A 23,081-nucleotide genomic window follows, 5' to 3' on the forward strand; every position below is an offset into this window, starting at 1 on the left:
ACAAACACTTCGGGTTACAAACTCTGCTAACCCAGAAGTAGTTACCTGGGGTTGTGAACTTTGCCCCAGGATTAGAATGGAAATCACGTGGCAGCAGCAGGGGGGGCCCATTAGCGAAAGCGCGCCTCAGGTTAAGAACGGTTTCAGGTTAGGAACGGACCTCTGGAACTAATTACGTTCGTAACCCAAGGTACCACTGTATTTGGAAATGAGAGAGCATGCTATAATTTTTATTTTATTTTTTGAGTGAGAGGTACTTAAGTACAAAGACTTGGACTGCTGAATTAATATTACATTCAAGATGCCACCATCCTGCAATAAAAATTGATTGTAATCTTAATCCCAGTTACCCTAGAGTAAAACTCACTGAATTCAAAAAGACATAGACATCTGAGTAGAAATGGCTAGGATTGGGCTGTTAACCTGTGAGTATTACTAGCCCTGGCTGTGTTTACTTTCTTAGGAAAGATGCTTTACATCAGGTCAGACCATTGGTACATCTCAATCAGTACTGTCCACACTGACTAGCAGCACGTCTCCATGGTTTCAGATGAGGGTGTTCCCCCACCTGACCCAAAGATGCAAGGAACTCAACTTGAACTGTCTCAATACAAGGCATGTACTGTAACGCTGATTATGGCCCTTCCCCATTATATTTCACAACGTGTCTTAAGCAATGGTCTGGCAAATTATTGACCTAAAAGGAAATGGTACTCATTCTGGAGTACCGGTAATTTATAGCAAACTGAGGCTTCCAATGCAATTTAAAAAAATAAAAATAAACAACAACTGAAAATGTGATGAATTCCTCATTAAAACTAAGACTTCAGAACAAAAAGTTGAGGAATTTACACCTCATCCTCATTGACACCAACCTTATTGAGATCAACCAACTGGCATATATCCATCTCAACAAATGTTCTTACACAATATTATGCAACTTCAATTTCAGCTGATTTCTTTCAACAGGGAGACAAGCTTTTGGTTGAGCTATATTTGACATACCATATGAACTCTAATTATCTGTCTTTTTGAAATTAATCTTCTCACAATTACATTTCCTGCACCTATAAGCATCCAGCTGGGAACAGAGTTTTAATCTGGGAAATAAAAAAGGACGACTCAGGTTTCTAACAAATTGCTTCTAATTAACCAGAACCTTTCCTAGTCATTCCAACCTAAAGATGCCTACAGCAAGTTAAACATTTTTTTGTTTGTGTTCTTAATTATATTTTTACAATTTCATTAAAATTTCCCTGATGAATAAGTAGCTTGCCGGAAATACAAACCTCTTATCATTTAACTAAACAAATATTCTGCTGAGAAATAGATATGCAATAAAAAAGCTAAGTAACCACATTTTTAAAAAATGAAACAATGGAATAATGAAAACACTGATATGCAGCAAATTTAGGAGACAAAGCCTCATAGATCAATAGGGGGAAAGGTACATACAGGCTGAATCGAGGAACACCAGTGAAGATTCCAGACTGATATACTTTGAATAGTTAAGGTTTAGGAGTATTTGGAGAAATCTGTTGGCACATAGGCCTACTGCCCGTGGCACCATCTGCCCATGGCACCACCAATTCCTCCTGTCTTCCCACTAGTATTTCTTCCACACTCCTTTCCATCAATTCTTGAGTGTCTTCTAGTACAACAGGTTAAGCTACATTGTTTCCTTGTTTATTGCCATATGCTCTTACCATAAGGAAGTTACACCCAGAACTAAAATGGAAGTGACACAGACAATTTCACAAATGAAACTGCTTCACAATATTATAATTATTCCACAATAAAGTCCAAAAAGGAATATGTGCAGCAAAATGTTGAAATAATAATACATTTATTTATTTATTTATTTATTTATACATACATACATACATACATACATACATACATACATACATACATACCCCAGCCACTCTGGGCAGCTCCCAATATAATATTAAAAACAAGATAAAACATCCAACATTAAAAACAGGGCTACCTTCAGATGTTTTCCAAAAATCAGGTAGTTGTTTATTTCCTTGACATCTGATGGGAGGCCATTCCACAGGGTGGGCGCCACTACCGAAAAGGCCCTCTGCCTAGTTCTGCTGCATCAGGTGCTCCTTTTCCATGTTCCAATCAGTCAGGTGTGCCCTCCTCCATGACACTCCATATCATTCCCTCTCACCCCAAACGCACGTAGAAGAGAACAGCTTGCAATGTGATCAGGCTCCCACTTCAGCCCAGGCTGCTAGATATGATTGCAATTATGCACCCCCACAGCCTGCTATTGTGCACATCTACTTGAGCTGATCAGAAGATCAGAAGGTAAATGGCATTTCCATGCGCTGCTCTGGTTCACCAGAAGCACCTTAGTCATGCTGGCCACATGACCCAGAAGCTGTACGCCGGCTCCCTCGGCCAGTAACACGAGATGAGCGCCTCAACCCCAGAGTCGGACATGACTGGACCTAATGGTCAGGGGTCCCTTTACCTTTACCTTTACCTTACTTGAACTGAAGCAAACATAGTGATCTGCAGGATACTATAGATGGAACAACTTGTATGGAAAATCTTGGTTTACGACAAGCACACAGGATCAGCCATAGCATCAGTGCTTGTTAACAGCAATGAGCATCTGCTTCAGATGAACCTGAACTGAAGTTGCCTGCTTCAGAGAGATTCAAACCTTGACCAAGGTGAAACTGGTCTTCTACTGCTTCTTCATCTAGTGGTGCAGCAATAAAACTGCCAGCACATATGCAAAGCTAAGCAGGTACTGTTTCAAATTGGATGGGGGAACCATGTGTTGAGATTCCTGAATTGCAGGGGGTTGGACTAGATGAACCCCATGGTCCCTTCCAACTCTACAATTCTATGATTCTAAGTGGCTGAAAGCTAATCAGGCTGTGGACAAAACAAAGTGTCTCAGGCACAGACATTGAAAACTAATCACACCCTTCATAAAAGGGAAAAACCAGGCAGAGGGGAGGGAAAGGAAGAGAAGAAGGGATGTAGTTTTATAATTGACAGCTTTATCTTCCAAACAGCTGAGGACCTTTCTAGGGCTCTCCTTTTTCTTCCTATTATATAACTTTGGGGAGGAATGCCGAAACTGTTCCAGAAACTGTTCCAGCATTTTCAGTGCAATTTGTGATTACATGCCCATAAGAACAGCTTGGAGGGCTTTTGAGAATGGCCTGAGATTGGGGTATCCCTCTGCCCATTGCTTTCTGTTCAATAGGTGCCTGTTCAATAGGTGGTCTCACAATAGGTGGTCTTACTCACTTTCACATACTACTTTCTAGTAGTTTCATCTATCCACTCCATCACAGTGAAGCCCCTTCTGGGACTTTGGTGCCAAGTAAACAGCATAAATAGCAACACCTTAAATTGTTTTTCATTTGTAACTCAAACCCCTGGACCTTTCGATAATAATAATAATAATAATAATAATAATAATAATTTTTTATTTATATCCCGCCCTTCCCCGCCAAACCAGGCTCAGGGTGGCTAACACCAATAAAATCACAACAAACACATAAAACAATTCATTAATTTCAATCTGAAATTGTACAGTGAATTTACCAAGGAGTGGACTAGATGACCCCCACGGTCCCTTCCAACTCTACAATTCTATGATTCCATGATTCCACAATGTCGACAAAATAACAGGAAGGAAACAAATCCATTTTTAAAACAACAACAACAACAACAACAAATTTGCTCTTGCTCAAAACCACTTGCACCCATCTATGTGAAATTTGGCAGGATGACTTTCTCAGAAGGCACTACTATATATTTCACATCCAGTTCTGTCAAAAATGTTGCAGCTATTTGATTTCCTCATTGAATTCCATGGGGAGATAGTAAAAGCATTCAATTTTCTGAAGCAAAGTTCCATTTTGGACCCAAGCTGACTCATGTTTAAAGTGGCTGAAGGTAAAGTGGCCCACAATCAGAACCAACTATGGTTAATGGCATTCAACTAAGCCAAGCTATGAAGCTATGGTTTAAGCTTCACCTAATATTCTGGCTTGTTTGGAAGCCATTAATCCTACTTTCCTGGTTCAGATGTAATAGTAGGCCATAGCTGGCTGGCAATCTCTTGGCTTGTTTCCTGACTCATGTGAAGGGAGAAGCCAAGTAGCTATGTGATGGTGTACAAGATTCATTCATGTCTCAACTTACTCAGATGGGATACAGTGGTACCTTGGTTTACGACCTTACTGTAATCCGTTCTGGAAGTCTGTTCTCAAACCAAAGCGTGCTTTCCCATAGCGGCGGGGGACTCAATTTATAATCAACAGTAAGTAGAACATGTTCTTATTCCAAGGCAAAGTTCACAAACCAAAACACCTACTTCCGGGTTTGCAGCATTCTTAATCCAAGTTGTTCATAAACTAAGCTGTTCTTAAACCAAGGTACCACTGTACTACTGTTCTAACACAGCCAAAGTCACAGATGTGGGTACGTGTCAAATGTAGCAATGGAATAAAGAATCAAACCAGCTACAAAAAATATGCATAAAAAAGATCAGCTTGTTTTCATGCAGCTGTTAAAATTACAGACATCATATCACATTAGTGGGTTCACCAGCAGTATGTCTAAATCACTATTTACATTTAGTGTAAACAAGCAGTTATTACTTGGTCAAGGAAACATGCCTAGCATTACCAGTGATCTCAATGTAGGACACTGCATGCATTTTTAAAAAGACAACCCTTGTTTTATGCAACCCATGAGCATACTTTCCCAGGAAATGCACATTCATCGAGTCAAGCAAAAGAAGATTTCTCAGATAAGAAATAAAAAGAATTATAAGGAGGGGGGAAACTACATTTGGGTGGATAGAATCATTTGAGTAGAAGCACTAGAGAGATGCTCTTAAGTGCAAATCTTTCTTGTTTCTGCATTATTTTCAGCACACATGAAAAAAGGAGTGATAACAGATGTTTTTTTTAAAAAAATTTGAAAAGTTTTTTAAAAAACATGTAACTTAAAACTAACATCTCTTCCAACACAGAAAGGTTAAGTTGTGGGGTTGACATTTGCATTTGTTACGATGTCAGTGCTTCCTGCCTATCAGCCTATGTACAAACAATATCTAAAGATGTCATCTACATATTTATACCAAAGGAGCTTATGAACAAGACCTGTCAGTATATTTTAACACCTCTCCAAAACGTCACTTTCATCATGTATAAACACAACATGTATAATTTATTAGTTTGGTTTAATATAAAAAGTTGACAATCAGATGTCACCACAACTATTGATAAGGTAAATAAGGACTACAGGAAAATGTCAAAAAGTTATTAAAATGTTTTGCAGCTTCCTGAGTGAAATTGGATTTATCGGCTCTTATTTGTCAATAGACACATTGCAGGTTTTCTTTCCTTTATGTGGATAAGCAGCCAATACTTTAGTTAACAGAGTAAAGAATAATGGTCAATGAATAGCAAAGGCTCTTTAAAACAAAAATTGAAAGGCCTGCAACATACTTGAAGATATAAAAACAATTAACAAGTGAGGCATTCATTTTCACCAATATTCATCATGGGTGAGTATACATCTAAAATCCCATATTCTTCAATTGACACATTTACTATCATATCTCAAGTTGACATTTCTACTTTGGCCTAAGTTTTGGGTTTCCTAGACAAGACTTTGGAAGGGGTTATCTGCTACACTCAAACCTCGGTTCCTGAAAGGCTCAATTTTCGAACATTTCGGCTCCCGAATCCCAAAAACCCGGAAGTAAATGCTCTGGTTTACGAACGTTTTTTGGAAGTCAAATGTCCGTGGTGGCTTCCACTTGAGTGCAACCAATCGGAAGCTGCACCTCGGTTGTCAAACGTTTCAGAAGCCGAACAGGCTTCCAGAATGGATTACGTTCAACAACTGAGGTTTGACTACATTCATCTGCAAATGGAATTGCTGTTCCAATGACTTGTGCATCCCATCCTGAGATAATTTGCTATAAGGTATATTGCAATAGACAAGCAAACCTATATTGCTGATTCCTCTCTCTATATACCGGTAGTTTCAAGAGTAACACTGAAGTCATGCACACTCAAGTAGTATTCCAGCAAAATAAGCAGTTCCAATAAATGAGCCAGGCTACAAACTACAGGATGCAGTAATAAATGATAATGTGCAAAAAGAGAGAACAGAATTAAATAGTTCAACAGTGCCAAAGGCAGGACCAACTGGGTTTTCTTAATCCATCTGGCTAAACAGGTAAATCCTTATCAGACAGTACATAGAAAACAGTTGGACAAAATATCAGAGTCAACCAAGCAGGGAAGAATCTCTTCTTTAAGCTTAATGTAAGAATTACCAGTAGTTAAAACTAGTGCTGGACAAAAATGGAAGCAAAGCATTTTGGGAACAGTTTTGGCTGTCTCCTACCCTACAAAATACCTCTTTCCCAGATTGCATCTCCAAATGTGGGTGCTGGCCACCAGCACTTAATTTTCAACAGGATGCAATGTAAATACATATCTGCACCCCATGTTCTGCATGTACAAAATGCAACTAGAGCACGATTGGTGGGACAGTCTAACCATACTGTTAGAGGGAAACAAAATCACGTGTAGGGCAGAAACAGAGAATGTTGATGCAGTTATTGAGCTGGAGAGAATGTCTTTCCTCTTTTCCCCTACCTTTTCAAAGTGTGAGCAATAGGACAACTTCATTTGTCCTATGTGATGCCATTACACCAAACTGATTGGCTAGATGTAACACACTAACACTATAGCATCACCCAACAAAAAGAGCATGTTCCAAGTTGGCACCAAAGCAGCAGTACACTGGGCAAACAATGGCAATGTCACCCCCCCCCCAAAAAAAAGTCAATCTTCACTCACACACAAAATAAATTACTTAAGATTCAACATAAAAATACCCCAGCCACTGAGCTTTATGGCACAAGACCAATTGATTCATCAAAGAGCTGACTCATATTACACTTTAATAATAAGTACACCATGCAATTACAATAAAAAGTATAATGGGGAATTTCTTTAACAAAAGGTTTTGCAACATTTTTGAGCTGTGAATATATAGGTGTTTCTTAAACAATACTGGAAGATGTATTGACGATAGTTGAAAATAGTTTAACTGTTCCTTTTCCAAAATAATTTGTCATAGGACACTTTATCAGCCCCCAGTACAGAAGTCCATTTTCTGCACACAACTTCACCTTAAAAGAAACACTATTTTTGACCATGGCAATTAGTCTTTTCATGTTCCAAACACTAAATTCTATTTTCCCCATTAATTTTTAAACCTATGTGGATCTAACTTAAAATAAACTGTACATCAAAAGAATGGAAAATAAACAGCCAGGAACACAATTTGACGAATTGGATTTATTTAGCTAAACAGGGTCCATTGGATCTCTTTAATAGGCTGACAGTTGCACTGGGCTGGTTAATAAAACATTCAACACAGTGTCTTCAGCCAATATAGAAATGCAAATCCCACCAGAAATATTTTATTCATGAAACAGTAATTTCAGTTACTACCAAAGCTAAAAAAATAAAAAACACCCACAAAATCCACAAACCTAACTTTCTTTGCAAACAAACAGTGCCATCTAGTGCTGATATTAAAGGAAAGCAAGATGAATTGGTCTGAAAATGCTCAATAATTATTTCCAGCATCTTTGCTTTTAAGAGTTTTCTTGTTCTATCTCCCCTTTTAATGAATTCATATTTGAATCATGGTCACTGGAGAAAGAGGGGACAAAAAGGGAAGGAAGAGACCAGTTGCCAGGTACCATAAAAGAATAAGACAGGTAGGTTTTCCTCTCTCTAGGCACCCTGTAATGACTGACAATTAACTTCCAAATACACAGACTTGCATTTCAACACTAGATAGGAAGACCACAGCTAGGTACTTTTTTAGGTGAGCTAGCTAGATTTTTTCTGGCTTTGGTTCTCAAAACAGTCCCAGCCTTGCGAATCTGATTAATTTCTATAGCGGCAGATCCAACAGAATTCTCTGTGGCCTCTGCTCTTTTGAGTATGTTACACAGGTAAGTTCAGAAACAATATTTCATTCTGCCACGGAGCCTTTGTATCATCAACTGGGAACGTACAGAATGGAGCCAAAGAAACTTTTATCAAGTGTTCATCTGTGTCTCAAAGGGTAGTGTCAAAAAAGAGTTTTCCTGGTAGAATGCTTGCAAACCTGAAGACAGGAAAGGTGGGCAGGGAGAAAGAAAGAGAAAGAAAGAAAGGGAATGGGTAAGCTTCCCCTCAGCATGTGGCATGAGTTGTTGGGTTGAACCACCATGCATTTTATTACAAATATTTTTTTCCTGGTGAAAGACAGGAACCCCCCCCCCCGCCGCCGCCCCAAGAAAAGACTGAAGAAAAACATCAGACTATGTCCAAATGTCACATGGAAGGAAGCTGGGCAAAGGATTAGAAATGAAGGGAGACAGGAAGGATGCAGTTTATGGTGCAAAGAAAGCAATATGAGAAGAAAGCAAAAATATGCTCACTATGGATACAAACTATGGATACACATACACACACAATTATTGCTGAAATACAAAATGTGCATCTTTCTTTAGCCCCATGTCTTTTGTTTTCTACTTTTTAACTGCCCAGGGACAATATATGAGTCATGGCAGGGATGGGGAATTAACCGATGCCCAGATCTATATCTTCACTTCACTTCACAAGCCAACTTGGCAGGTAGACAGGACCACCCACTTATCAGTCTTCAGATCTCATAATATTGTCAGCTGATTGACAAGTGGGTGGTCCCACCCATCAACATCAGTCCGCAGAGGTGGAGCAAGATAGTAAGTCACTAAGCCAGATTTGGGGGGGGGGGTTCACCTACTTTCTACAGAAAAGGTTAAATCCTGCTTTCTGCAGAGAACAGCTGCTTATGCAGCTGTGTATGTACCTGCCCCACATATATTAGGTGTGGGGCAGGTGGGCATGGTTTTTGGACAGCAGCTTGGCTGAACAAACAGAAAGACCTGGTGGCCAAATCTGGTTTCTGGGCTGGAAGTGCCCCACTTCTGAGATATGGGTCATAGTTTGGTATCCCTGACTTACAGCCTTGGAGCATTGGATTTATTGCTCAAGTAGGGTTCTTTGTTTATTTGGTTTCCTTGTAGCTTCAAATAGACAAGCAACAATTAGGAATAAATTACAACAGTAATCAATCCAGCACCAGGGTGAGAGAATTTTTAGAGATAGGTAAATGTGCTCCATGCATGTATTAAGCTAAAACAGCATCTACTGTAGTTTGTATCTCACAGATAGAAAAGAAGATGTTGGTTTCTTTCTGTGTCAATTTCAGGTGCGATCAGAAGTCTGTTCCATTCCCTCCTATCTGTCCTTTAAAAAACCACACAAATATTTCTACTAAAAAATTAAATAAAAGTCATATTTTATTTCAATGTCCGCATTTCTAAACATATTTATTTAATGCATTTTGGAATATTTTTGAGCCAAAAACTATTATAAAATTCAGAAATATGTGACATCTAAAATATAATGATGTTTCAATCCATGTATTAATCCGAGAGTTACAAATTAGGTCAGTTCAATTAAAAATAAGAACTGAATGCAATCCTTCTTCATCCCTAACCATAGATGATAGAATTACCAAGATACAGTCCATGAAAGAACCTTATATCTTTAATCTATCCCTTCTCAGATAGCATAACAATCCAAACCAAAAACTTCTATGCTAGTAAAGTGTCTTTAGAATTGCCCTATCACAACCAAGAGATTTGGAATTTTATAAAAATTCCAAACCAGTGGGAAATATGGTCCATCCATCTGTCCGTCCCCATCTCCCCTGTTTTTTTCACTATTGCCTTTTGCTCCTACTCATCTATCATCCATAAAACGAATGGACCTCCAAACAAAGGAACAAAAGGGGTAAAGGAACCAGTAGAGGAACATCATAGGAAGGAAAAGTCTAAATCATCACTTGCCAACTCGGAATTTTTAATAGCACTGAAACTCCAGATTGTGTTATTGAAACCTTCAATTTACTAATCTGCTTATTAAATACATCTGAATAAGAGTGACAGTAGCCTAAATTAATTAGAGAGTAATGCTATTACTTAATCAACCTATCCACCCTTCTCTTTTAACTTGCTATTCCAACCCTTTCTTAAAATCCTTCTTGATGCAGCTCACTAGCCATGCATAGAACAAGATTCTGCAAGCAGAACCCTAAAGGCTCAGGAGAGAAAAAATAAAGTGAGCTTAACTTGATATGTTCCCTAAGGAATCTCAATTAAGTCATCCATAGCCTTGGAGGTTAATTATAAATTTAAATTGTTAAATTGTCTTTCACACTTCCTTCTACGATATCACTTCATCACTGGTAAGTTTAATAAAGATATAATTCTGTCATGTATGCAAGCCACAGAAGAAGATTTAATATGCCCTTTTCAATTGAAGAAGGAATGAGCTTGCCAGAAACTTGGGATACCACTGAGTTTCAGCCAGCTCTCTTATAATGCTTAGTTTCTCCTAAAAAACTACAAATCATTATTTATTCACAGATTGTGGGAAGTACTCTCCAGAGTGACAGCACACTTTTTATAAACACAGCCCTTTTAAGTAGCAAATTGTTATACACCTGCAATAAGTTTATTATTGCTTTCTGTGACATAATGGCAGTCAGAGCTGCTGGCACCAAGTGCATGCTACATATAATGCACAATGTGCAAACCTGTAAATGCATTATACAAATATACTGTACTATGCAATTAAATGGTACATTTGTATATTGCAAATATACTCTTAAAAGAAACAGGCAGGTTTGGGGGGGTGTAAAATAATAGGGTGGCATTCAACAAATTTACTCACAGTTGCCCAATCAAATAGTGAACATGACTAAGTTAGGTGCATCAATGAGTCTACTCTGAGTAAAACTAATTCAGTGGCACCCTAGGTGTTTGGCTATTTTGAAAGATCCTTATTGCAGTAACATCATGGTGTTTTCAGCTACCCCACAACCTACTCTTGGAGGAGTTGCAAATGGCTGCAGGAGAGGGACACTGAGCAACAGGTTTCTAGGACTAAGGTGAAATTGTGAAACTCCCTGGTTATTTTTGCTATTGGATGCTACATGTTGTTTAAGTAATCTTGCTATATTTATAGTATTGAAATGTGGTTTTAAAAAATGTTATTATATTTGCTATTGTTTCCCTATGTTACTACGAAATTGTTACTATGTTATTGATTTGCTGTGTAATTATGAATTGTTTTTGTGGTTGTTTGAAATGTAGCCCTGTTTTCTTTGTTGTAAGCCGCTTTGGGCATGATTTGTTTTGTGAGAAAGCACCATACCAAGAAAATGAATGAATGACTCTCACTTCTGGAGAACCCATCCTTTTGCAAGTGCTTGCTGGACTGCAGTTCCCATCAGCCTAGAATTTGCTCTGCTGGCTGGCTGCTGATGGGAGTTGCAGCCCAATAAAATCTAGAGAGCCATATATTCCCTGTGCCTTTCGTACTGTCATTCTCCCCTGAAATAGTCCTTTTCTGCTGGAGTGCTTGGAAAAAGAAAGGGGGAAATCTCCAGGCACGTGGGTGGGCCTGCATAAAAGCATAACCCCTTGGGTTCCAGCTTCACCTAGAGACTATACAGGCAAATCAGTATGTAAAAAGAGGTATGTACACAAACACCAGCTGCTTTTCACAATAAGGCCAAATGTCTCAATATGCAATATGGTGATGTCTCTCAGATGGGGGACATTTTTAGGCCTACCTGGATATACTGAGGACTGAACCTGGGACCTTCTTCATGAAAAGCTATGAGCTATGTTGTGGATAGGGATGGATATATTACTATATATATATATATTACTCTATTCCTGGCACATGTCAATTTCACATGTGTTCATTCCATCCCATTTCCATATTAACCTACAATTAATTTGATTTGTTACCTGCCCTTCAGGTCACAAAAGCTTAAAACAGAATGTTAAAAACAGTTAAAAACAAATTACAATCACAAAAATAAGATGGGTCCTAAAAATATTCACCTAAGGTACCAAAAATCAGGATAAAGAGAAGCATCTTCAGTATTCAACGAAAACTGTCTAGTGAAGCTACCAGACATATTGCTCTGGGAGGGGAGTTCCACAACTTTCAAGCTGCCACAGAGAACATTCTCTGCCAGACTGCCCAACAAATTTTCTGAGGGTGGTGTAACTACCAAAAGGGTCTACCTCTGCTGAATTGAGAGTGTGTGTAGGGAGTCTTTCATATATTTGGGGCCTAAGTTGGAAATGAACTAGCAACCAATACAGCTGTTTTAAAACAATGTTATATGAGTTCCAAATGGAACCTCAGCCAGTAATCTGGCTGCTGCACTTTAGACCAACTGAAATTTCAGTTGTTTTCAACAGCAGCTCCATGTATAGCACATCACAGTAATCCAGCTCCATGTATAGCACATCACAGTAATCCAGTCTGTATGTTAATACAGCAGGGGTATCATCATCATCATCATCATCATCATTATCACCATTTATGTTCAAAAGGAGCCAAAGCTGGTAAACCAGCCAGAGCTGGGGAAAGGCACTCCTAGCGGGTAACGTAATCTAAGCCTCCAATGACAATGATGAATCCCCAAGCTATGGACATGTTCCTTCCAGGAGAGTGTACCCATGTCTAGAACATGCCATCTCCACACCTCCTGGACTTGAGAACTTGGGACACCTTTCTCTTTTCAGGATTCAGCTGCAGTTTATTGGTCCACATAAAATCAAAAACCTTTACTACTGCTGCTGAACCAATGGAGAGCTAGAGCTTGGTTTCATCTGCATATTGATGATACCTTGCTCCAAATCTATTGATGGCAGCTCCTAGTGGCTTTATGTAGTTGTTACATAGATGTCAAATAGCAAGGGGGAGGGCAAGATGGACCCTGTGGAACAAAATTGGGAAAAGTGTGGAATCTGAAAAAAAGAACTATGTTCCATTCCTCACAATAGTCGAGAAGCACAGATCAGGTTAATTTGCATCAGAATTCACAGAAATCTATATCGCTTGCTGTCAGGATCCTCAAGGGGTTGCTCACAAGTAAAGACAAAGTCCGTCTTGTCTTTTAACCATTTTTATTGTGCAGGGCTATTTACAGTGCAGAGCTACTGAGAAACATGACTACCTAGTCGCTAGATGAATCCAGAAGTGCCGTTCTACAGCTGCGACCCCAGCATAAGAATTTCGGCATCCTGAAGTGCCGCCTTCCCGGTCTTTTGACCCCTCTGCGCAGTTCGGGCGATGGAAGTGGCAGCTCCCCTTCAGAGTGGGTCTGCCGGGCGGTGCTGGGTCCTTGAGCAACATCCAGGAGCCCTTGCTCCACCTGGCTGCCTGAGGATAACTCCGCCTTTCCAGGGGAGGTGCTGGAAGACCTGCTGGAAGACGTATCACTGGCTAGGAGTAGCTGGGGCTCTCTATACCCACCCAGACTCTGTCTGGCAGTGGAGTGCAGCTCCCTGACACTTAATCATCCCCAGTTTTGTACAGAGCATCATCTGCTATCTTTCTGTTAAAATATGAGACTATATCCGCTGTACTAACTGGAACCTGACGTTTTTACTAGGCAATGTTCTCAAGGGAGAAAACTGTATTATCTATAGTTTTCATAATGGAACAAATAGTAATACAATTAAGTTATATCCAGTTCCATCCATAGATAAAGGTAAAGGGACCCCTGACCATTAGGTCCAGTCGTGTCCAACTCTGGGGTTGCGGCGCTCATCTTGTTACTGGCCGAGGGAGCCGGCATACAGCTTCCAGGTCATGTGGCCAGCATGACAAAGCCGCTTCTGGCGAACCAGAGCAGCACACGGAAAAGCCATTTACCTTCCTGCTGGAGCAGTACCTATTTATCTACTTGCACTTTGATGTGCTTTCAAACTGCTAGGTGGGCAGGAGCTGGGACCAAGCAACAGGAGCTAACCCCATCGCAGGGATTTGAACCACTGACCTTCTGATCAGCAAGCCATAGGCTCTGTGGTTTAACCCACAGCGCCACTCACGTCCCTAGTTCCATCCATACATATGCTTTATAATATGAAAAATACATTGGTTTTTAAATGGCAAAACGGTAATGTTTTCTCCCAGCATTATTAGAAGAGGATGCTCATTTATATACCTGCAATACTGAAATAGGAATAACTGTTTTCTCAAAAAGCAGGCATGTTAGCAAGAACTGTTATTAACTTGGTTTCAGTCTGTCAATTTCCCTTTAAAACAATACAGTACTTGGAAGACTTTTCTGCAAATAGCAAATTGCAACTCCACATTTGGCCACAAGATAGCACTAACTGCACAACACTCAACAAGATACAATTTTAAACACGCATTTGTATTTTTTGAGCCTCCAAAGTAGATAAAAAAAAAAACTGACCAACAATAAACTCCATAGGGCTTTCTAAACTGCAATAAGTGAAAACAGCTCTAAAGATTTTATATCATGTTAGCCGCAGCTTCCTACTTGCATCTCAGCAGACTATATAAGCCAGGCAAAACACAAAACAAGTTTTGTTCTTTCATTTTTGTCTCCCCCCCACCCAATATGTACATGCTAACCTTTAAAAACTAGTAAGGTTTTTCAGTACAGAGTATTTTCTCGTGTGCTTTGTGCTTTTTATTCTGTGGGATCAATGCTACTACTAAAATAGTTATTTCATGACTGTTCAAAGGGAGCACTTATAAACTCTGTTTTACTCATCCACACAGAAGTGGCATCTAAGCCTTCTAGGGGGAACTTTAGATGTACCTTAAATAGTTCCTTATTTTGCAACAGGAACTAAAAGAGCGGCTTCTCCTACACAACCATTCTAGAATGTGGAAACTCCAAATAATCTGTGTGACTCCCCTAATTATAACTGTGGCACATTAACAACTTGATTTGTTATTACCTGTATCTCGAGGAGGCTCATTATCTCTTGGAATACATGGACAGATCTTGTGAACAAGTAAGGGAGAACCTGTAGCTTGAATTGAAGCTACATTATAGCATATGGCTATTCTGAAGTCCAGTTTTGCTTCTGTCAGTATGTTATCACTGTGTAAGAAATGGCAAGGCAAACCAAAATACATACTAAATAACACCTCCTTTAATACCTCTTGCCTGGAATACAGGAACAATGTATTAGCCAAAATGAAGAAAATAGATCACCATTGTAGAGCAAATTATTGGGAGATGCAGTGCATTTTTTCTGGGGGGTATGCAGGGGTACGCTAATGTAACCTATACAGTCATACCTCAGTTTACATACTTAATTGGTTCCGGGGTCACTGTACGTAGCCCGAAACGTACGTAACCCAAAAAACGTGCTTTGCGCATGCGTGAAGCACACAGAACACTTCTGCGCATGTGCGGATTGTGCGTGCGGCGGGTTACACTTCTGGGTTATGGGAGTTCGTAACCTGAAAAGTATGCAACCCGAAGCATACATAACCCGAGGTACGACTGTATAAGAATCACATCTTTTGCTCAGCCTATTTTTGTATCTGTTCCTGCCCAAGCCTACAGAAGGTTGCCCACAGCAGAATGTAGCTCTTCGGCTAAGAAAAAAGGTCCCCCACCTCAGCACTACAGCAGCTGAATGCTAACTGAAGATAAGGCTTGTTTGCAGCAGGTGCAACATGTTTCCACTCACAAAACACCGTACGTGAATTAACTCACAAAATCTGCTTCAAGTTTTTCCATTTCTTGCTTGTAGCTCCTCATTCTACTGCTGTACATGCCTCGGCTCTGTGGAGGGATTTCTCGAACTTCAAGCTCCATTTGTTCCAGCTAATAATTAAAAACAAGAAGGGGAAGGGTGTTTGAGAGAAAAGACAAGTTGAATTAAGTCAGGAAGGGTCGTGTGGCAGTTATGCACTATATTGTTGACAGGAGGAAAGTGGGACTTCTTTCCCATTTAGCGATAACCTGACAACAACTTTTCTCCCTGCACCGAGGGCCTTCTAAGTGGCTGCTCCCAGACTTTGGAAGTCCCTCCCCAGAGAAGCTAGACTGGCTCCCTCCTTGTTGTCCTTCCACTGGCAGGTGAAGACTTGTTTGTTCCAACAGGCTTATGTGGACTGACAGCTTTTAATGAAAGGGCTGCTGCCATCCTATTTTTATAGTAATTATAGGCATGGTTTTAATAGCTTTTATATATGTATATAGTTATATTTCTATTGATGTTTAATAGCTTTTTAATGACCCTTTTCCTATATTTTTAGGGGTTCTTATATTTATATGTAAGCTGCCTTCAGGGAAAATGGCAGGGTATACATAAATAAATATAATAATATTAATAATGTCACAAACTCCTTTGGGCTATAACCTTGGAGAACACATGCTGGAGCTGTTACTCTCAAACATGTGATCCTGTGAAATAGCCACTTGCACATCATTTTTCCTTTGCTTCAGAGCCCTCCATTTAACTGTTGTTCCTGAGCTTCATATTCACACTGCTTTCTCCAAATTTCTTCTCCCTATATCCCATTCTTTTAGCTGCTTTAACTACACAGCAGTTTTGCAAAAACCGCTCTCCGGCAGTTCTAAAAATGCCAGTGAAAATAAAAGAAATGGGGAAAGGATGAGAAAAAATATGCAGTTAACTACACTCCTTTACTATGTCATTTCAGGTGATACTGTCCTCAGTTATGAGTTTCAATACACAGAAAAGTTGTGGCAGTGGAAAAAGTTTGGGGAGGATGTATTTATGTGTATGCTTTACAAACAAAAGCTCCCTGATAACAGGGATGAGTAAGCTTGTTCTAGAGACTCTGGTGAGTAAACAGTTCTAGGTTAGGACTGGTGAGTCATGCGGGTGACTCAATATAAGGCACCTTCATGCAAACATCTTTTATATATCTTTTCCCAAAGGTGAAAAAACACAGGCTGCAGTAAGTTAGGAGGCAACAAAATCCTTGGAAAGATCAAAGACACTGGAAATCGTCTCTTTCCTCCAAGGATAAGGCATCATATCAAAAGATCACGTTTTTTGTTTCAGGTGAGCAATGTGCAGAGTTTACTAATTTACTGATAGCTGAACAACCGAAAAATAAGGGATTGAGGCTGAAACAATGCATGATCCCCCTTTGTGCAGATAGTAAGATACAGAAAGTAAGATCCTGATAGTATAAGCAAGTCAAGTAGGTACTTCTATATCAGTTTACCAAACTGCTATTTGTCTCATTTACATATTCACTGGACCCATTAACCCACATCTGGCGATTTGTGCACAGAGATGCCCTTTCCACAAATTCCTTGTAAAATGTTAGCAGATCTAAGGAAAGCATAGACAATAAAATAAATTATTATTATTAATTAAATTTATATCACACTCCTCCTTCCAAAGGATCCCACACTGGCAATATATACATATGTGTAGCTCCTGACAGTGGCTAGAATCATGAATCTGTCCAAGAAGAACAAATGAATTGAAGCAATTAAAATCATTAGCTAGTTTAACTTTGAAGAAACAAATGATCAGCAACCTGATTTGAGAAGAGTTAGATTGCCTAAATCAAATCCCACCATAGGACTGGTATGTAAAAACTGCATGCTTTGGGTGGCAATGTTTCAAGTTTGATTTTTACTTCAACCTGTTCAGGAGACCTTTTAATGAGTTGTATTCCTTAGCCAGTTTTGTTAAAATTGATTTTTATATGCAAGCCTTGACATTAATCACCAACATGTTAAGTAATTGCTGAAAGTCAATAATTGCTTTAAGCACCTGTCTAAAAGTGTTAGCAACAAGATCGGAAAACAAAAGTATGGACAAAAAATGAAGTACATTAAATGAAGATCATCATTAGGATGGAAATGTTAAAACAGGATATTCTTTTTAATCTTAGAGAAAAGTCAGCCAATTTTGTTCGTATTATGACACAAGGAGGAAAATAATGAGCTGTTAGCTCAACTTCTACTCATTCCAACATTAAAAAAGACAGTGAACTATTTTGCAGAAAGAAGTAGACTGAGTGATTGGTTATCACAAAGAGACTGTGTCCTTAAAAAAAACATGAACAGGAGCTTTTTTCTTTCTTTCTTAAAGAGCTATGGTGAAGGAGAGATTGTCCTATGGTTATTTAGTTATCAATGCCTTTTGTAATTAATAATTTACCGTTATCACTTACGTGAGGTAGAAATTTCCTTGTCATCCTTACATGTTGATCAAAGAAGCTAAATCATAGATTAAATGATCTGTCAAAGGTCAGAATACCTTATGTGGATTGCTTTAACCAATCCATAAAATGTGATAGATAAACATTCCCTTATATAGCTCAGGAGCTGAAGGATACATCAGTTCTCCTTTAATTAGTCTTGACCTATTTTTCTACATGAAATATAGTAAATATGAGAACGAGAATCTAAGCTACAGTAGAAAATCCAATTTGGACTTCTATTGGATTACTGTTCATTCATTGCTCTTAAAAATAGGTTTCCCAGTTGCAATCAGACTTTCAGCATTTCTCACCACCCTTTGAAGCTTCACCCTACATACCTCTGAAATTAAAGGTAAATCATGAAATAGGGGAAGCTCTTTAAGGAATGATAAAATGAATGCTCAGAAAACTTCAAGTAAATACACTTCTGGGTGAGACTGAAAAGGTAAAGGGAGGTACAGTATATCCTGAAGTACAGTTCATTGTGGAGGTTTGGACAGGTCCTGTATACCATTAACAATGGTGCTTTAGCTTGTGTTTCTTTACATGTATGAAACAGATATATACGACTTTGTGTATAAAATAATAGAATAGTCGTCTTATATAATTTTTTATATGTTGTTATGTGTTAACGCTGTTATTGGTGCTATTCTTGGCTGGTATCTTATGTTATATCATTATTGTTGTGCTGTTTGTGTTTTTGTTTTTTTGTTTTTTGATTTTGTATTTTTATTTTTTATATCCAGTATGATGAGTGTATGATTAAGTATTGTAAATAAAAAAGAAAAAAAAAGAAAGAAAAAAAAGAAACAGATATATACGACTTGTAGTGGTCCAGCTTTCCAGCGTAAGGATATAAAAATGCTATTTGGACACATTGTATTATCTATGACGTACCAAAATATAGGCTATAAACTTAGATTCCTTTTTGAAGTGCATAGAGACTAACCTGGTATATACACAATGGTATATACACAATGCCCCTCTAGTAACAACTGTATGGTTTTTTATTCATTTGTCAGGCTTTTCAACAGGTTCCGATTGTTTTGATGTCAAATCGCTATCTGCTATTTATTCTTGTACAATTTATTATTGTATATCTTATATTTTTTAAACTGCCAGTCACCTTTTTCATCTGATTACCTCTACTGTCCTACAGGTAGATAGACTGAAAATTCTTATACAGATGAAAAATAGTACATATTGTGCAGAAAACATGATGGAAGTTAGTGAGCATTCGTTTTGGAACTATATAAAAGTGGTTATCTTTTATGGTGCTGGAGGAGACTCTTGAGAGTCCCATGGACTGCAAGAAGATCAAACCTATCCATTCTTAAAGAAATCAGCCCTGAGTGCTCACTAGAAGGACAGATCCTGAAGTTGAGGTTCCAGTACTTTGGCCACCTCATGAGAAGGGAAGACTCCCTGGAAAAGACCCTGATGTTGGGAAAGATGGAGGGCACAAGGAGAAGGGGACGACAGAGGATGAGATGGTTGGACAGTGTTCACAAAGCTACTAACATGAGTTTGGCCAAACTGCAAGAGGCAGTGAAGGATAGGCATGCCTGGCGTGCTCTGGTCCATGGGGTCACGAAGAGTCGGACACGACTGAACGACTGAACAACAACAACAACAACAACAAAAGTGGTTATAGCTTTTTCTGAATGCCTAGGGCAGAAATTATCAAATGTGCTACCCCTAGGACTTACTTGAGATAATTCAAAATTACTGAAGCCCATCAGTCACAAAAATGGTAGGAGATGGAAGCAGAGTTTGGTATCTTAACATTTAATCCATCTTTGGAAATTGCCAAGTTCTTTGTCAAAGCATTTTTTCTTGTGGCAAGGAGTACCATAGCTCAGCTTTCCTCACACTAAGTACAGATATTTGTTTTAGAGGTATTGTGATTTAGCATCCAAATTTAAGGCAAGTTTGCTGATCCAGGAGCTCTCAGTCAGTAGAGCATGAGACTCAATCTCAGGATCATCGGTTTGAGCCCCACCTTGGGCAAAAAGATTCCTGCACTGCAAGGGGTTTCACTGGATAACCCTTGTGGTCCCTTCCAACTCCATGATTATATGATTCTAAGGCTTTCCCTTTTATATTTTTCCCTTTCCATTCCCATATGCCTCTCAAAATACTTTTACACATCTGCAGTAATTTCTTCTCCCATTCTGCTTTCAAGATCAACTTGAACCTAATTTCTTTCAACACCTCCTCTGTCCCTTTCTCCTCACAGGGAGAGACTTTCATTCATTTGCCAGAGCAAGAAGGGTCTGTCAATTGCTCTGGCACTTTCACTCTTGCTCTGAAAAAAAATTGCACAGCTGCATTTTTCTGCCATCCTCTCCACCCTCCAGTATATCAGTATCAGCACTGGCATAACCAACAGCCCTTCTCAAGAAAGTTTACCTAGCACCAAAATTATTCTCCCTTAGATATCAGACAAAAACCTATTTATCCATGTAGGCATTTTAAATCCCGCTAGTGACTGTAATAGTATTGTTTGATCTGCCAATTTATTATGCTGCTTTATGGGACTATATTTTTTTAGTTTGATTTTATGTGCTGCCCTTCATTTCACAAGTCCAGGGTGATTCACAATAAATTTAAACTACTGTATACCGGTATATATCTATCTATAGCTGTCTGTTGGTCAGTTTGTCTAAGTCATGGGTAGGCAAACTAAGGCCCAATCGCCTTCTAAATCTGGCCCACGGATGGTCCGGGAATCAGTGTGTTTTTACATGAGTAGAATGTGTGCTTTTAATTAAAATGCATCTCTGGGTTATTTGTGAGGCATAGGAATTCATTCCTCCCCCCCCCCAAAAAAATATATAGTCTGGGCCCCCACAAGGTCTGAGTGACAGTGGACCACCCCCTGCTGAAGAAGTTTGCTGACCCGATAAGTGATAGCATACCAGATGGGTAAAAGGAAAAGTGGAACCAGAGATGCCTGCAACCAGGGCCAATTGAGATATTACAATCCCTTCATTGAAGCTATTGAAAAGAGAATATGTATTATCTATGGCATCTCATTCACCAGCAAGAACATACAGTGCTCCTTACAGCATGGGTGCTGTGCAAGAATACATGGCATTTTCATGGTGACTCTCCACAAGATAAGCAGCCCACACACATTACGCTGCCAAGTGGATGTGTAGCAACCTCCATACAGAGGCTAGTATACTTTCAAAAGTCACTAGCTCATCTGACCCAGATGTTATTTAGAGCCCAAGTACCACACAAATCCATTCACCGAGCACCTCCAAGGAAAAGATGTGATACTCTGTTGTATTCATCATTCTGCCAGCAACTGAAGTAGCCCTACAAAACTGAAGGTATGGGAAGAAAGTGAGAAGATTCTTTCTCTTTCACACCCACAAACTGAACCCACCATTTCATGCACATGTTTGCATAAACAAGGCCATTCAGAAACATACAGGCACAGATCCCACTCCTTCAGTTACTCTTAGGCTTCCTTCCTTTTGCTCACCATAGCAAGTATGCTGATGCCCTTTGACAAGTGTGACAAGCCCCTGGCTTCATTCCAATCTTTGGGCTACAGAGGTGTGCAGCAAGGGAAGGACAATGGTTTGTCCACTCCACAGCCACATGTTCCATACAGAGAAGCTGTGCTGAAGTAAAGGAAGCTGCCAGCACTCACTCCGGAGTCAAAAAGCTGGGATGGGGGAGCTTCCTAGGCTGGATCTACAGAGATATTTAAAAATATATGAAAATCCAATGCAAATTACCATTGACTGCACCATCTGGTGTCACATTTTTATAACACACTTATAATGTTATCATTGACCTGTGTGGCTGAGACTAGCCTCTGTGCACCTCAACCATGGACATAGCCAGGATTTATTTTTTTGGGGGGGGGTAGGCTTTATGTTAGGGGGTGGCAGAACTGAGTTATCTGCAATGCAATTGGTCAGTTAGTTAAGTATGTTTAGTTATTTACTACGCCCATGACCTCAACAATGCAGCAGCCATATACACACTGCTTTGCTCCCTCCAAGGTTGCAGCCAAACCAGTGACCACCACCTCCTACCTTTTCTAATGTAAAGCAATTAAATCAGAAAACCCAGCACCTGCTCCAGCTTCAAAGTTGGGAGGTGGGATGGAGAGCAGAGAATTGTTCCGGATCTTGCCTAAGAGGCACAGTAGGATGTCAGTGACAAGGCAATGAAGCATGTCAAGAGAAACAAACATTGTGTGACCCCTGATTACATGGAAACACAAACAACAGGTACAAAAAAAGAACAGTCATGCTTTTACATAGCTACTGAGTTTTGATGTAAAGTCACTGATGTAAAGATTTCCAGTTAGATCTGTGAGCTCCAAAGTCTATGTCAGGAAGCAGTTGACTAGGGAGAGATCTGCGAGCCAGTAGTTCATTGTCAGAAGTGAAGCAAAGGGCCAGGTGCATGAACTGCTACTGTAATACGCACAAAACATGCACAGTTCACACAAAAAGAGCATCCACAGCCGATCACCTACCCATCATTGCTTTCTCCCTACAATTCTCTCTTAACCCCTCCTCATTCTAGCCAAGCTACGACGAGATGCAGACAAGTCGCTTGTTAGCCTGCACAATGTTAAACACCTTCCCTGGGTTTTTAGTCGCCCTCTGGGGGAATTTTTAAGGTTTGTAGCCCTTTCCCACATTTGTGGGACAATCTAGGCTTACCCAAGCCCCTCAAAATTAAGTTACAGGTAGGTAGCCATGTTGGTCTGCCATAGTCAAAACAAAATAAAATAAAAAATTCCTTCCAGTAGCACCTTAGAGACCAACTAGTGTGCATGCACACGAAAGCTCATACCAAGAACAAACTTAGTTGGTCTCTAAGGTGCTACTGGAAGGAATTCTTTATTTTATTTTGTTTTCCCTCAAAATTAAGAAC

At 39.5% G+C, this 23,081-nt stretch overlaps 1 protein-coding gene across 4 annotated transcripts in view; it reads right to left on the bottom strand.

Annotated features, from left to right (window-relative positions):
• VTI1A (vesicle transport through interaction with t-SNAREs 1A) overlaps positions 1-23,081 on the bottom strand; it is a 235,080-nt gene that overhangs the window by 208,973 nt on the left and 3,026 nt on the right. For all 4 annotated transcript variants that reach the window (XM_033149686.1, XM_033149688.1, XM_033149685.1 and 1 more), the window contains exon 3: positions 15,691-15,801. In XM_033149686.1, coding sequence (XP_033005577.1) covers positions 15,691-15,801 — 111 coding nt within the window. The remainder of the gene's footprint in view (positions 1-15,690; positions 15,802-23,081) is intronic.

Source organism: Lacerta agilis, chromosome 5 (assembly GCF_009819535.1).
Source record: "Lacerta agilis isolate rLacAgi1 chromosome 5, rLacAgi1.pri, whole genome shotgun sequence".
Taxonomy (NCBI): domain Eukaryota; kingdom Metazoa; phylum Chordata; class Lepidosauria; order Squamata; family Lacertidae; genus Lacerta; species Lacerta agilis.